Here is a 13,167-nt window from a genome sequence, read left to right on the forward strand (position 1 = left end):
CCTGCTTCTTATAGCAATCTGCCTGCACATGTCCAGGCTTACCACAATAAAAGCATCCACGTGTATCGTTATACTGCCTTTGCCAATTTCCACGACCTCTTTGACTCCCCCTGCCTCTGAATTGACCTCTTTGACTCCCCCTGCCCCTGAACTTGTGTAGAAGGCGTGTTGCTCTGAACTATTTTTGTTTTGTGAAGACTGTTGGTCTTCACCCAAGCTCTTCTCTTCTATAATCAACATAGACACCAAATCTGTGAAATTGGGAATATTTTCCCGAGTCTGAATAGACATCTTGAACGCCTTGTATTGTGATCCGAGACCACGTACAGACTTCCACCTTATCATCATCATCTATTGAAACACCAATAGATACAAGGGATTCCACAATACCCTTTATCTTCAATGCATAGTCATTCACAGACATACTCTTTTTCTCCACAGTATGAAGTTTATTCTTCAACTGTATCTTTCGTGCCTTAGTATTCGTTTCATAGAGTTATACCAAGGTGTCCCACGCCTCCTTGGGGGACTTGGCATCCTGTATGTGCCCAATCATGGTGTCCTGTATACTGTGAGACAGAGAGCCAATACATAACTTTTCTGATTCCTTGGTTCGAATCCTTGAAGTCTTTCACATCTGCACAGCAGTCAGATTGATCTCCGGTATCTCCGGTGCCTCTTCATGCTCACCTTCTATATAGTCCCAATAACCCTTTCCCATCAGGAAATTCGTCAACCTGAACCTCCAAGCATGAAAGTTGTTCTTATCAAGCTTCTCAGCAACAATCCGGTGTATGCCATCATTTGACATCTTGCCAGACACACAAATTTACCAGAAACAGCACTCTGGTTTGTCCTGCACAAACTACTGTATTTTTTGCAGCGGTACTGTACTACACTCAAATGTCACACAACCAGTGACCTCAATGTGCATACATACACCCAATGGCAACTGTTGACCTCCTTGCAACACACACAATGTCTGCACAACCAATCTATCTTCCTGCAGTTCTTAAAATAGAGTTCTGCAGAGAATTGCAACTTTCCACTTTTGATATCATTCTACTTTTTATAATTATTAGTTCTTTATAATGTGCCTTGGTTTGCCATAAAAGTAGCACTCCATGCTATGCTATTTACATTTTGATTTCTTTTCCAACCATCTCAGCCTCTCTGGCTCCCTCTCCCTCTACATTGGCCTACCTGAGCTCTTCAACCATGGCTACTCCTCATAATGGGGGTCATACAAACATAAACTAGCCACACTGCTTTGGACAATATAATATGAGGGTGGAGCATTGGTATCCAACATGGTAGTGATGTTCATTAGTATATTTCTCTGCCCTTTTCACATTAGCTACTTATCTTTTCTTGCACTTTTAAAAGTAGCTACTTATCTTTGGTGGTGAGATTCAATATTTGAACTCATGGGTTAATAATTATTTGGGCTTCCGCTTTAGATGAAAGGATGCACTTTCTCTAATGGAATCCTTACAAGATGAACTACTTCATACTTTATTTTACATCATGAGCTATCTAAAATCCACCCATTGGTGAACTATAATGAATCCTTACAATGTGAACTTCTTTATAGTTTTATTTTCATCGAGGAGTTGTCTCAAATACACCCATTGGTGGAATTTGAGAATTAATCTGGATAGGTAAAGTTTTTAGCTACATTATAACATTATGCATAAATCATGCACACATTTGTTTCATGAATCTCTTTTTGAGTAACAAGTAGAGAATTATAATAACTTGCATTAACAAAAAAAAACATCTTATGTAGGGAAGGCTTCACAACTAAGAAAGGGATGTGAGCATGGACTCGGCTTTTGAACGAGATTTTTCTAATTTTTGAAAGTTTTTATCAATTTTTGATTTTTTCAAATTCTTTTAAATTTTTGAAAGTTTTATCAAATTTCATATATTTAAGCACCACTTTGAGCTTCTCTAACTCTATCTCTCACGCATTTTCTCTAACTCTATCTCACGCATTTTTGTCCCAAATATTCTACACTGAGATGTCTAAGCTTTTGTTTTTGCAATGGATTGCTCTGCTAGTATTCTTTGGTACCTTAAACAATGACCACATGGTATCTTTTCCCTGTGTAGGTCAATATTTGGCATTGAAAGACTGGGAGTTACAATCTCCTCTCTTTTGAAATCCAAATGCTTCTCTTAGTGTCTTCGCCATCTGAGTTCGAAGACAACCCAAATACCTAATGTAATAGTATCCAAGCAAGACGACCTCCCTCTCTACCATGTATGTTTTTGACAAGGAGTTATCGACGAATAGATATCTAGTGCTTCCATCGAGTGAGGGTGAGTAGTCTACCTCCAAACGTCAAAAAAGATTTCATGGATCTCATGGAAGATGCTCCATCACAGTCTATAGAGGTAGCGGATCTCATGACTGAAGAACCTTCAATGACCCTTAGTGTGGTTCAAAAGGTTAATGAGTTGAACAACGTTGTTAATATCATAATGAATATGCACTCTCATGGTGGTATATTGAAGAAAATGTTGGGATGTCTATGTATAGAGAACGTTTTTAAAGTTCCTGAAATATATAATGGCAACATTGCTTTTGAGCTCCCTTGCACAGGTGATTCTTTTCTTTCTCTCATGCATGGAATGGAACAAATGTATGATGGCCATTGCTGGACTAAACCGATGAAGACAAATGTAAAGTTCCGAGCATTGTGAGGAAGAGCTATTGTGGAGGGGGTTTTTAAATGCACAAATAGTTTTGTTGTAGCTTTAGAATGAATGTCAAGGCAAACAAATTGCAATGGAATGGTGAGTGTTTGAAGATATTTCACACATTAATCACACAATAGGATACAACTAGCCAATGTCTTGAATTGTAGGTAAATTAATAGAGAAAGTACCCCATGTGGGGATTTCTACCCATGGCTTTGGATCCTTGCAATGTTTTTTCTACAAAAGCATGCCTATTTGAATTGTAAGATGTGGGGCTTCAGTATATTACTGCATGCCTGCCCATGTAGATTCAATGAGGTTGATGATACACCAAGGTGTGCATCAACATACAATCCAAAAAGGAACTTTAAAAGTTGCCATTAATAGGAATAAAGAGCTTGTTAAGGAGGTAGTATCTGATTTATCATCCTCTGGACAACGCAAAATTCAAATGAATATCACGAAGTGTCTTGTCATGGTGAGAACACCAAGTACAATGGAAAATCAAATTGGACCAACAGAGCTTAGAAGACTATTAGAAGAAATGCAGCCTCTCATTCAAGCACACAGGTGAAGGCTTCTAGAATCTATATACTTTGAACTCTTTTGAGTGAACTTTTTTCCATCTAATGTTATTAGTTCTTTTATCCAACTTAGGTTCAAGAGAATGGTTAAGGCTTCAAAGCATGGTGGACACCTAAGTGGTGCAAAGTCAAGAATACTAGAGCTGAAAAACAATGTAAATATGAATTCTTTTACGCGAGTAGATTCCTAGGACAAGGGACAAAAGACAATAAGCATTTCTCTTAAGATGCCACTGGACCATCATCGGCAAGTGTTAACCTTGTGAGCAGGATGTATTGATATGGGAATGGAGATTTAAGGTAGGCCTGGGTATGCTTTGACCATGTATGTAGGGTTGCAGGGTGGACCATGATGGCAACACATGTTTATGACCCCAGGTATACTTTGCGAGTGATAGAACTTATATAATGTCCATGCTCTACTAATATTTTACATGTACTCATACATTGAAGTACATACTTCAGCGTGCAGGAGGTAATGACAATTACCATGAAAGAGGAAGACACAAATGCACAAGAAATGTTTTGGCTGATGCTTAATGAGGTAGTGGAGCAAAAGGGGCTGCCAAAACTAGACTTTTTTCAGCTTTATGGCAGATAAGGCTGTAGCGAATTGGAGGGATGTGAGGTCTATTTACAATGGCAGACCAGATAAGAGAATGGAGGGTAGAGAAAGATAATGCTGAACAAAGTCTTCACATACATATAGAACAATACATGGTCAATAATTACCAGGATGAACATGAGATTTTGTGTATGCAATGGAGGTGTGCACAAAGCGAAGAGGATGCCTTAGCTAAATACATATATATAAGAGCATGGGTGGGGTAATGGCAAAGTGGCAGACTAAAATATTCTTACTATGGATTGTTGGTTGAGCTGTGGAATATACGATACCCTCATTAGAGAAAACAACTTCTGGGGGTGAGAGAATCAATGTTAGTTTGCGGTAGTTATGTTTCTATTTGAAATTATTTTTTATGTTCATCTCATTTCACAGGGGTGGATGACACAACAACCAAGCACATTCCATGGACGAACTTGGTAGAGTCCAGCACACAAGTTATCTTGCTTTGGTGAGAGGTTCAAGAGGACCATGTCTCTTTACAATGCAGTAGTGAGACAAACCTAGACAACACACCACTTCAAAGTGCAAAATGCACACATTTCAATGAGAGAAGCACTTAGGATCTGGTCCAAGCATCACAAAGTTATTAGAGAGGTGTGCTAACAGAGGTGGATTACACTAACCACAATAAGTAGGTTGGTGGGAGAAACAGTTAGAGGAACTCCTATGTTCCACGTTCCCAATGTCATGGGGACAATAAGACATTGCACGATAAGTTACATCCATAAACCATAATAAATGAGGATGTAAATAGCTCCCATAGGCGAGAATATGTTATAGAGATTCAACCTCGGAAGGCTAAAGGAAAAAAACTTGATTTTTCCCGAGAACAACAAACAAACAGAGATGTGCAAAGATAGGAGGAGGAGGAAATGTGAAAAGTGTGGGAAATAGATATTCTTGATACAATGTGGGAAATTTGTTGCACAAAAAAAAATAGCAAAGTCACTTGTTAAGCATGGCTAGGTGGCCAAGCAAGGAAATGTAGAAAACAAATCAAACAATCAAGAAAAGGGATCCCGGCACCGAGCTTTTATGGAATGCGTGAGTGGACAGGTCGACAATGTAGACAGTTCATGTGGTTATGCAATACAAGCATGGACCACACATGGTCCATATGCTCAACAATCACAAACGCACCTATGCGGCCCCCAAGTCTTTGGCCACTTCAAAAGGGAACTAACCTTACGAAGCAACGAGGTGCAAGCTCTAGAAGGAGATGGATTTGTTCTACAGAAGGAGAATTTACAAGAAGAGAACACAACAAGAAGCACAATCCCGAGGTATAGGACATGAGTGTCGCAGATGGCTGCCAAGAGGATAGACAATGCTCTCACTTTGTCAGCTTCGATCATTGCAGAAAGGGTCATGAAGAAAATGGAAGATGAGGTGTTATTAGTAGAGACTGATTCTTCAAGGATACAAGGTGAGAGGTATGATTTCACAATTACAAAGCTACCGTGTTTGTTCCACGTAAGCACATGTATTTCCTAATAAATGTGTTTTTTTTTGTAAAGTTAGACTATTGCCATAGGATACTTAATTTTGTGTACATGAATTCATTTCAATAAGTATGGTATTGTTTGTTTTTTTTCCTTTAGTAGTTCTTCTCTCCTTGAGGTTAATATTTTAAGTATTTGCACGCAAATAAATTTGTGCTTGAGAGAGAGAGAGAGAGAGAGAGAGAGAGAGAGAGAGAGAGAGAGAGAGAGAGAGAGAGAGAGAGAGAGAGAGAGAGAGAGAGGATAAAGGGAGAAGAAGAAAATGCATGGTTAGAGAGTGAGAAAAGGTGAGAGGGAGAGATATAGAGAGAATGATAGACAGAGAAAGATAGCGAGATATATATATATAGAGAGAGAGAGAGAGAGGGAGGGAGAGGGAGAGGGATATATTTTGACAGAGTGGAGGGGGCATGAGAGAGAGAGAGAGAGAGAGAGAGAGAGAGAGAGAGAGAGAGAGAGAGAGAGAGAGAGAGGGGCATGAGAGAGAGGGAGAGAGAAAGGAGTGGGCATGAGAGAGAGGGAGAGAGAGAGGAGTGGAGGGGGCATGCGAGAGAGAGAGAGAGAGAGAGAGAGAGAGGATAGAGAGAGATATGGGGGGCATGAGAGAGAGGGAAAGAGAGAGGATTTGGTTGCGATGGGTTGGAGGGGGGAGGAGGTGGCTTGGCAGGGTGGGGCCGGGCAGGATTGGGAGTAGGGAGAAGAGAGACAAGACATGGCTATAGAGAGAGATTGGTTGTCAAAAAAAACCTGCTCCAAGGCCCGCTCTCAAAGAAGCCCACTCCGTGCCCATCCCCCTAAGGACACACCTAGAACAACCCCAACTTTGCTTTTAGGCATTAAAGATTGGCACACTAACAAAAACCAAACACAAAGGATAGTTGTGAGAGCCATGTGAGTGAGGTGCAAGAAATTGGAGTCGGAGAATGATGGGAAATTTCCATGGGCCATGTAGGAAATTCAAGTAGGAGAATAACATAGAATGCCCCATGGGCCGTAGTTGATAACCTGTGAAGAAGGACATAAATCTTTGATGTTTTAAAAAAATCTAACTAGTTTGGTTGTTGCCTACCATATTTAAGTTCCTTGGCACATACTTCAATGTGTTGTGACACACCCTTAACTAGGAGACAATAAGAATTTTGGTTATAAAGCCACTCAAAAAAGTAAAATGCTTGAGAACAACTACTATTAAGGTATACTAATGTGCTTATTTTGATGGGTTGAGATGATGATGATTGTATATATAAAATTTGAGCTCTAATGTCTAAGTTAAATCTCTAATTCAAAACATCATTGCTAGCCATTCTCATTAAAGATACCAAGGACCACATTATAATCTTATGTCAACAATATGAGGCACTAATAAAAAATAAGCATGTAAGATTAGTAGACACCGACCATGATTAGCACAAAGAAGCACCTACTATGTTAGTACTCCCTTTTACTACACCAACAAATCCATAGGTTTGTAAAGGGAACATACTATGTTAGTACTCCCTTTTACTACACCATAGGTTTGTAAAGGGAACATACTATGTTAGCCACCCTATCATCTATTTTTTTGCGTAATCATTACTTTACCGATAAAAAAGCAACAAACATGTATCAAATCGATATACACAAATCACTAAAAACACTTTACATGCATTATAAACCTCGGGTGTGGTCACTCTATGATATCACGTGAGTTAACTAATAGGATAGTATTAAATATTTTGTATAAAATATAGGAGGATGAATGTATACATATATTAAACCCTCTAATTAAAGGAGGTTTTATACATTAGGGGGTCCTAAAATGACTCAAAAATGTACAAGGGGGGTGTTAATGTAGGGGCATGAACTCAAGTCATAAAAGCATTTCATAAAGAGTGATTGCCTAATAAAACAAAATCTACATTCATGTACCAAATTAATAGACACAAACAAAATAATAGCAATATCGTTTCTATGACATATAGATATGATGAGTTGGAGAATGTGCTAAAGTATGTCTTGAAACGAGAAGACATGTCTATATGTAGCTTTTTGTTTGGCAATGCACAAAAAGCTAGGGAAAGCAATCAATAAGTAGAAAGTTTTTTCTTTTCATCAAGTATGACTTTTTAGAATCTAGTGGTAGTTTGCCTTGCTGGGGATTGAGTGGTAGCTTCCTTGATGGGGGATTGAGTGGTGCTTACTTTGATGAGTTTTTAGAACTGAGTGGCAGCTAGCTTGGTGGGAATTGTTGATGTTGCTAGGTTTTTCCAAAAGATAATGAATCCTAAACATTGAATCAACAAGCTTTATTTTTAACACTAAGAATATTACTCATAAAAGAAAATAAGTCAAGGACACATCATCATAGAGAATGTTAAAAAGATGGAGGGTTAATTAAAACTTGACACATTAGGACAAACAAATTGAGGGCAAGTTAGAACTTTGACACATCACAACAAGCAATTTTTTAAATAAAAATATTCCACTTCCTTTGACCATGACAGTCCGAAAAGGACAAGGGGTGCTCTTTCCACTCAGAACTCCTGGTTCCCATGGGGTGTCCTTTCTATTTGGAACTCCTTCTATACGGCTGCACGAGGAGTTATTTTAAGCTTGTCCTTTCCCTACTCCGTCATGGGTGTGGGTTGCAGGAGGGGAGATTGTAGCCATTGAATAGACTGACCTTCTTTTGTAGAATGGCTAGGACCTCGCTCCATGTCGACGACAACGGAAGGGAAAGGGCCTGGGGTTGGCCTTTCCGTGGAGGAGAGGGCTCTCGGCTGCCTCTTAGCAGTCGCACCCCTCTCCTCCAAGGAAAGGGCATGGGGTTGGCCTTTCCGTGGAGGAGAGGGCTCTCGGCTGCCTCTTAGCAGTCGCACCCCTCTCCTCCAAGGAAAGGGCATGGGGTTGACCTTTCTGTGGAGGAGAGGGCTCTTGGCTTGCGCTTTAGTGCAGTCGCACCCCTCTCCTCCAAGGAAATGGCATGGGGTTGACCTTTCTGTGGAGGAGAGGGCTCTTGGCTTGCGCTTTAGTGCAGTCGCACCCCTCTCCTCTAGGGGTTAACCTTTCTGTGGAGGGGAGGCCTCTCGGCTTGCGCTTTAGTGCGGTCGCACCCCTCTCCTCCAAGGAAAGGGGAGAGGCCTCTCGGCTTGCGCTTTAGTGCGGTCACACCCCTATCCTACAAGGAAAGGGCCTGGGGTAGACCTTTTTGTGGAGGAGAGGGCTCTTGGCTTGCGCTTTAGCGCGGTCGCACCCTTCTCCAAGGAAAGGCTTCCCCTAATCCAGGCCGCCCACCCATAACTTAGCATGAGATCAAATGAAATGAGGATGAGTTGGAATGAAATGAGATGCGGAATGGGAGAATTTTGAATTTGAGCTTCTCTGGCCCCACCAGGCTTTTTGTGGTGCGTTTGCTTTCCCTGCTTGATTTCTTCCAAAGGGAGCAGGGAAAGGAAAGGAAGCACCCTGCCCTGCTCGTCGATCGCCATAGCCAGTGTTTCCTGCCCGCGATGCCGCAGATCCAGTACTCTGAGAAGTACTTTGACGACGTCTACGAGTACCGGTAAGCTTTTCGTGCTGTCCGTAGCCGTCTCCTGGCTTGATTCTGCAGAAAAACCAAAAGAAAAAGCTTTAATCCTCTCCGTTTAGCAACATGCATTTCGCTGTCTGATCTGTGGCTCATAACTAGCTTTTGATCGGTCCTCCCCTCAGAAGATGCCTTTCTGTGCTCTCCATTTCTTTGCAGAGATGGATCGAAGCTTATAATTAATCTTAATTACAAGAATTAGTGCAGGCGAAGAGTCTAGCATACGTCTTTAGTTAGTAACAGCAACACTAAATTTAGGTTAAGGTGCAGTTGAAGGATTTGTGTCTAATTGTAGCACATCGCTGCTGTTTTTTTCTGTTCAAAAACATGCCAAAACAGTAGCCTAAAAAATGCCATATTTTCTGTGTGTAACCTTCCCTTTAGAAAGAGCATCCAATGAAACGTTATGGATTACAATGTGTCAATGCCTTGTGATGTGCATTACGATCAAGGTCAATTTTCTGTTTAAGGCCCTTTTCACTCCTGAGTCTGAGATTTGAATGCATCCAGGCATGTGGTATTACCGCCTGACATTGCCAAGCTGCTTCCCAAGAATCAGCTGCTCTCAGAGGTGTAAGGTTTCTCTTCTTATTTTCATGTTATTGCATGTGCTTTCTCAATTTCAACACTATTTGAGCAACTTATGCAAGTGTGAATGGTGATCAATTTTCTGTTTTGGTTGTTGGCAAAGAAGTATTGTTTTAGAGATTTGGACTGACTTGAGTGATCTGATTTTACTGAAATTTTTTGTTTCTCTCTTCTCATCATGAAAGAATGAATGGAGAGCGCTTGGTGTGCAACAATCTCGCGGCTGGGTACATTATGCCATCCACAGACCTGAGCCACACATCATGCTATTCAGACGCCCTCTGAACTATCAGCAAAACCATCAGCAGCAATCTATGGGTCACCCTGAGCAAACTCAAGCAGCTCCATCTCAGCAAGTCTAATACAGTTCTCACTTCTTACTTTGTAAGCCCTTCATAGCTTGGCATTCTCACACCTTAGGGTTGTACATGTTCCCGAGAATTGGATGAAGGTGCAAACAAGGCACACCTATGTTTTTGGTCGGTGACTTTTGCAGGTTGCTATACCATGGTCACTGGTGTGTAGGGAGCTACTGCTGTTTTGCATGTCTTCTTGTCATTGCTGAAGAGATCTCTTTTTGCTGAAGTGGCAATTCTGCAATTGTCCTGATGTATCTATTTGGTGTTAATCCATGTGATTGCTGCCAAGATTTTTGCAATGCAATGGCTATAATTTTTTTTTCTTTGGAGAAAGAGAAAGAAGAAAGAAAGAAAGCAACATTAATGTTTATGGAAGACCTAAAGGTTTGTGAGACAAAATATGTTACATTAGATCTAGGGGTGTGCCATTAGAAGATTCACTAGTTACATCTGTAGGAGGTTGGGTTTGTTGTTGATGAAGCTGTGTTGACAGTAGCTATTGCTTGAGAGACGATTCATTTTGAGTAGTGAGTATTTTTTTCCATCACAAAGAATAGCTTTATCTCCTATTTTGCGTGCCACTCAAAATTTTACAATTTTGACATCTTTTAGCCTCAATTGTGCAATCCACATATTTGTGTCCTTGGTTTCTTGACTTCTAAGGATAATCATGTCAAGTATGATGTTATATGTGAGGATTGCATGATAGCCAATTAATTCAAACTTTATGGATTAACATGTCCCATTGGATTGTTGGAGTTGTTTGACCTATTCTCTCCCATTAGTCAAACCAAAACTTATACATTCCTTGTATTTGTGTCCTTTGGTTTCTTGACTGTAAGGATACTCATGTCAAGAATGAAGTTATATGTGAGGATCGCATGATAGCCAGTTAATTCAAACTTAATTGATCAGCATGTCCCATTGGACTGCTGAAGTTGCTTGACCTATTCTCTCCCATTATTAGACCAAATCTCATGCATTCCTTGTAGTAATCCTTTCACTCGGATTTTGAGGGTGTGAGTCTTTTTGAGTGTTCTCAGCCAGCATAAAGACTCTTGTAACCCTCACTTCTTTAAAGGAAAAGAAGATAGTGTATGTTACTATTGCAACAAACTTTGTCGTTATTAGAATGGTTGTAAGTAAAGACACGCATGTGGAAAGAATGGCACTTTTGAAGCCCACCAAGGGAGGAGTCGAGTCATAGTGGTGAAGTTGACTCGAAAATGCTCTTTATGGCGATTGAAGAAATATGTGCAAAGGTTGATTATTGAACTCAATCAAATTATTGATAATGGAGCGTCTCGACATATGACCACTTGGAAGATTGTTATATATCTATATAGCAAGGAGGTGAGCCATCATGAATAGCGGTTGAGAATGATGCCAAATGCTCAATGAAAGATACCAGTTTATTTTCTTTTTTTTCAATAAATGGTGTTGCTAAAAATGATCAAAGACAAGTATAATTTCATTAACTTCAATAAATGGTGTTACTAAAAAGCTCTCGGATGTTGTCTATATACCATAGACATCAAGAGAAACTTGATCTTTGTGGTAGTCACCATAATTGATTGTGATAGTGTAATCATCTTGGATGCCAATGATAATGTCACTAGCGAGGGAATAGGTGCAACAACCTTTATGATATGTGAGCTTTGCTCGAGTTGATGTGAGGACTAGTAGGCTGTGGCTTTAGAGATTTGGACGCTTAAGTTATTTAGTCTTAAAAGAAAATTTTCTCTCACAGAGTATTTACTTATTCATTTATCAATATTCATGGGATTTAAACATAAGATTAAAGAGAACTCATATTTTGATATAAAAATTCTGTATGCATCTATTTATGCATAAAATTCAACTTCTATGGAAATAACACTTTTATATAAAAGAAACTCTTTTTATGCATCTATTTATCTACCTAAGATAACATCCACACCTTGCAAAGGAGCCACTAGGAATGTTCTCTTTTCTTTTAGTGAACCTATTTCTAATTCTAAATCCTTAACCTCTTTTGTGTAGTTGCACTTATTACCTTGAAATCCAGCTTTTACTTTGTAACTAGAGTATGCTTTTTCAAAAATAAAATCATGCGAGCTACCATCTTCATACAATATAGAAATTAATTTTTCTTTTATTTTCCCTTGAATTATCAATAAAGCATGAATCAAAAACTTACCTTCACTCGAATAATCGGGATCAGAGTTACCCTCTTGCTTGAAAGAATTATCGTCATCTTCTTCAATAACATTGAGTCGAGCCATTGATACGGAGTTCTTCTTCTCCTTAGGACAGTTTTGCATGAGTTGTCCTTCTTTGTGACATTTGTAACACTTGAAGACTTGATTCTTTAGTTGACCATTCGAGGGTTTGTTGTTAATGTCCTTCCGAGCATCTCCTTTAATCACATCTTTACCCTTGTGCATCCTGGATTTATCAAAAGTACTAGAAGGGAAAGAAGCTTTAGTAGACCTTGTAAAAGACTTATCATGTATCCTGAAATCTCTAGAAGTAGACGTTTTATATTCATAATTTAAAGCAAGATCTATAGCAGAACTAAGATCATGTAAATGAAACATATTTATGTTAACCCTAGTGGTAGACTTAAGTCAATAATGAAATTTCTTTGTTGCTCTTTTTCCTTGACTTTTTCAATTACTTGAACCTATAAAAGAATGTCCCAAAATTTATCGATGTAGGCTTGGACATTCTCTTTCACGATCTGGGCGTAGAGTGTCCCATCTCATTGACGCGCTTTAGCCTTGTACTATTGAGATGGTAGAAAGTGCTTCTTTAAGAGTTTTTAGAACTCTTTCCATGTTGAAGGTCGATGTTTACCTTGCTTGATCACATTCCATCATAAACCAGCACTTTTGATTAAGTGATTACAAGCACATTTAATTTTGTCTTTTTTCGAACTTTTTGCCTAAAAAATAGTCATCTAATTGGCTAATCCATGCAATAAGAACTCTTGCATCCTTCTTGCCATCATAATTCTAGAAAGTGAACGCCTTTTGGCTAATTTTTGTGAATCTTTTCAGGAACTCTGAGCATGCAAGGTAGCTTTGACAATGCGCCTAATATGATCAGTTTCCTCCTCGTCAGAGTCAGAAGACTCATGCTTATGCTTAGAATGCTTCACTTGATTCTCTAGTTTGCATCAAAGTTCACGCTCACTAGTAATTTTCTCTTATAGTAGTGCTAAGATTTGCTCTTACATAGTGGGTTGTGCAGG

At 39.5% G+C, this 13,167-nt stretch overlaps 1 protein-coding gene across 2 annotated transcripts; it reads left to right on the forward strand.

Annotated features, from left to right (window-relative positions):
- The first annotated feature begins 8,804 nt into the window (after positions 1 to 8,804).
- Positions 8,805 to 10,254, forward strand: LOC147606882 (cyclin-dependent kinases regulatory subunit 2). Of its 2 annotated transcripts, XM_086791264.1 has the most exons (4): positions 8,805 to 8,961; positions 9,496 to 9,556; positions 9,759 to 9,957; positions 10,070 to 10,254. In XM_086791264.1, the coding sequence occupies exons 1-3, from the start codon at positions 8,909 to 8,911 to the stop codon at positions 9,933 to 9,935; spliced, it is 291 nt and encodes a 96-aa protein (XP_086647390.1). In that variant the 5' UTR covers positions 8,805 to 8,908; the 3' UTR covers positions 9,936 to 9,957; positions 10,070 to 10,254. The 2 variants fall into 2 exon arrangements, with proteins under 2 accessions (XP_086647390.1, XP_086647389.1); XM_086791263.1 differs by having other exon boundaries at positions 9,759 to 10,254.
- Positions 10,255 to 13,167: the final 2,913 nt, after the last annotated feature.

Source organism: Cibotium barometz, chromosome 56 (assembly GCF_041138505.1).
Source record: "Cibotium barometz isolate CiBa-2024 chromosome 56, ASM4113850v1, whole genome shotgun sequence".
Classification (NCBI taxonomy): Eukaryota; Viridiplantae; Streptophyta; class Polypodiopsida; order Cyatheales; family Cibotiaceae; genus Cibotium; species Cibotium barometz.

Excerpts from the sequence above, each read along its gene's own strand:
- LOC147606882 (XM_086791263.1), top strand. The coding sequence starts at position 8,909 with ATGCCGCAGATCCAGTACTCTGAGAAGTACTTTGACGACGTCTACGAG. Across the intron at positions 8,962-9,495 it reads GACGACGTCTACGAGTACCG|GCATGTGGTATTACCGCCTG; the intron begins GTAAGCTTTTCG and ends GAATGCATCCAG. Across the intron at positions 9,557-9,758 it reads AGAATCAGCTGCTCTCAGAG|AATGAATGGAGAGCGCTTGG; the intron begins GTGTAAGGTTTC and ends TCATCATGAAAG.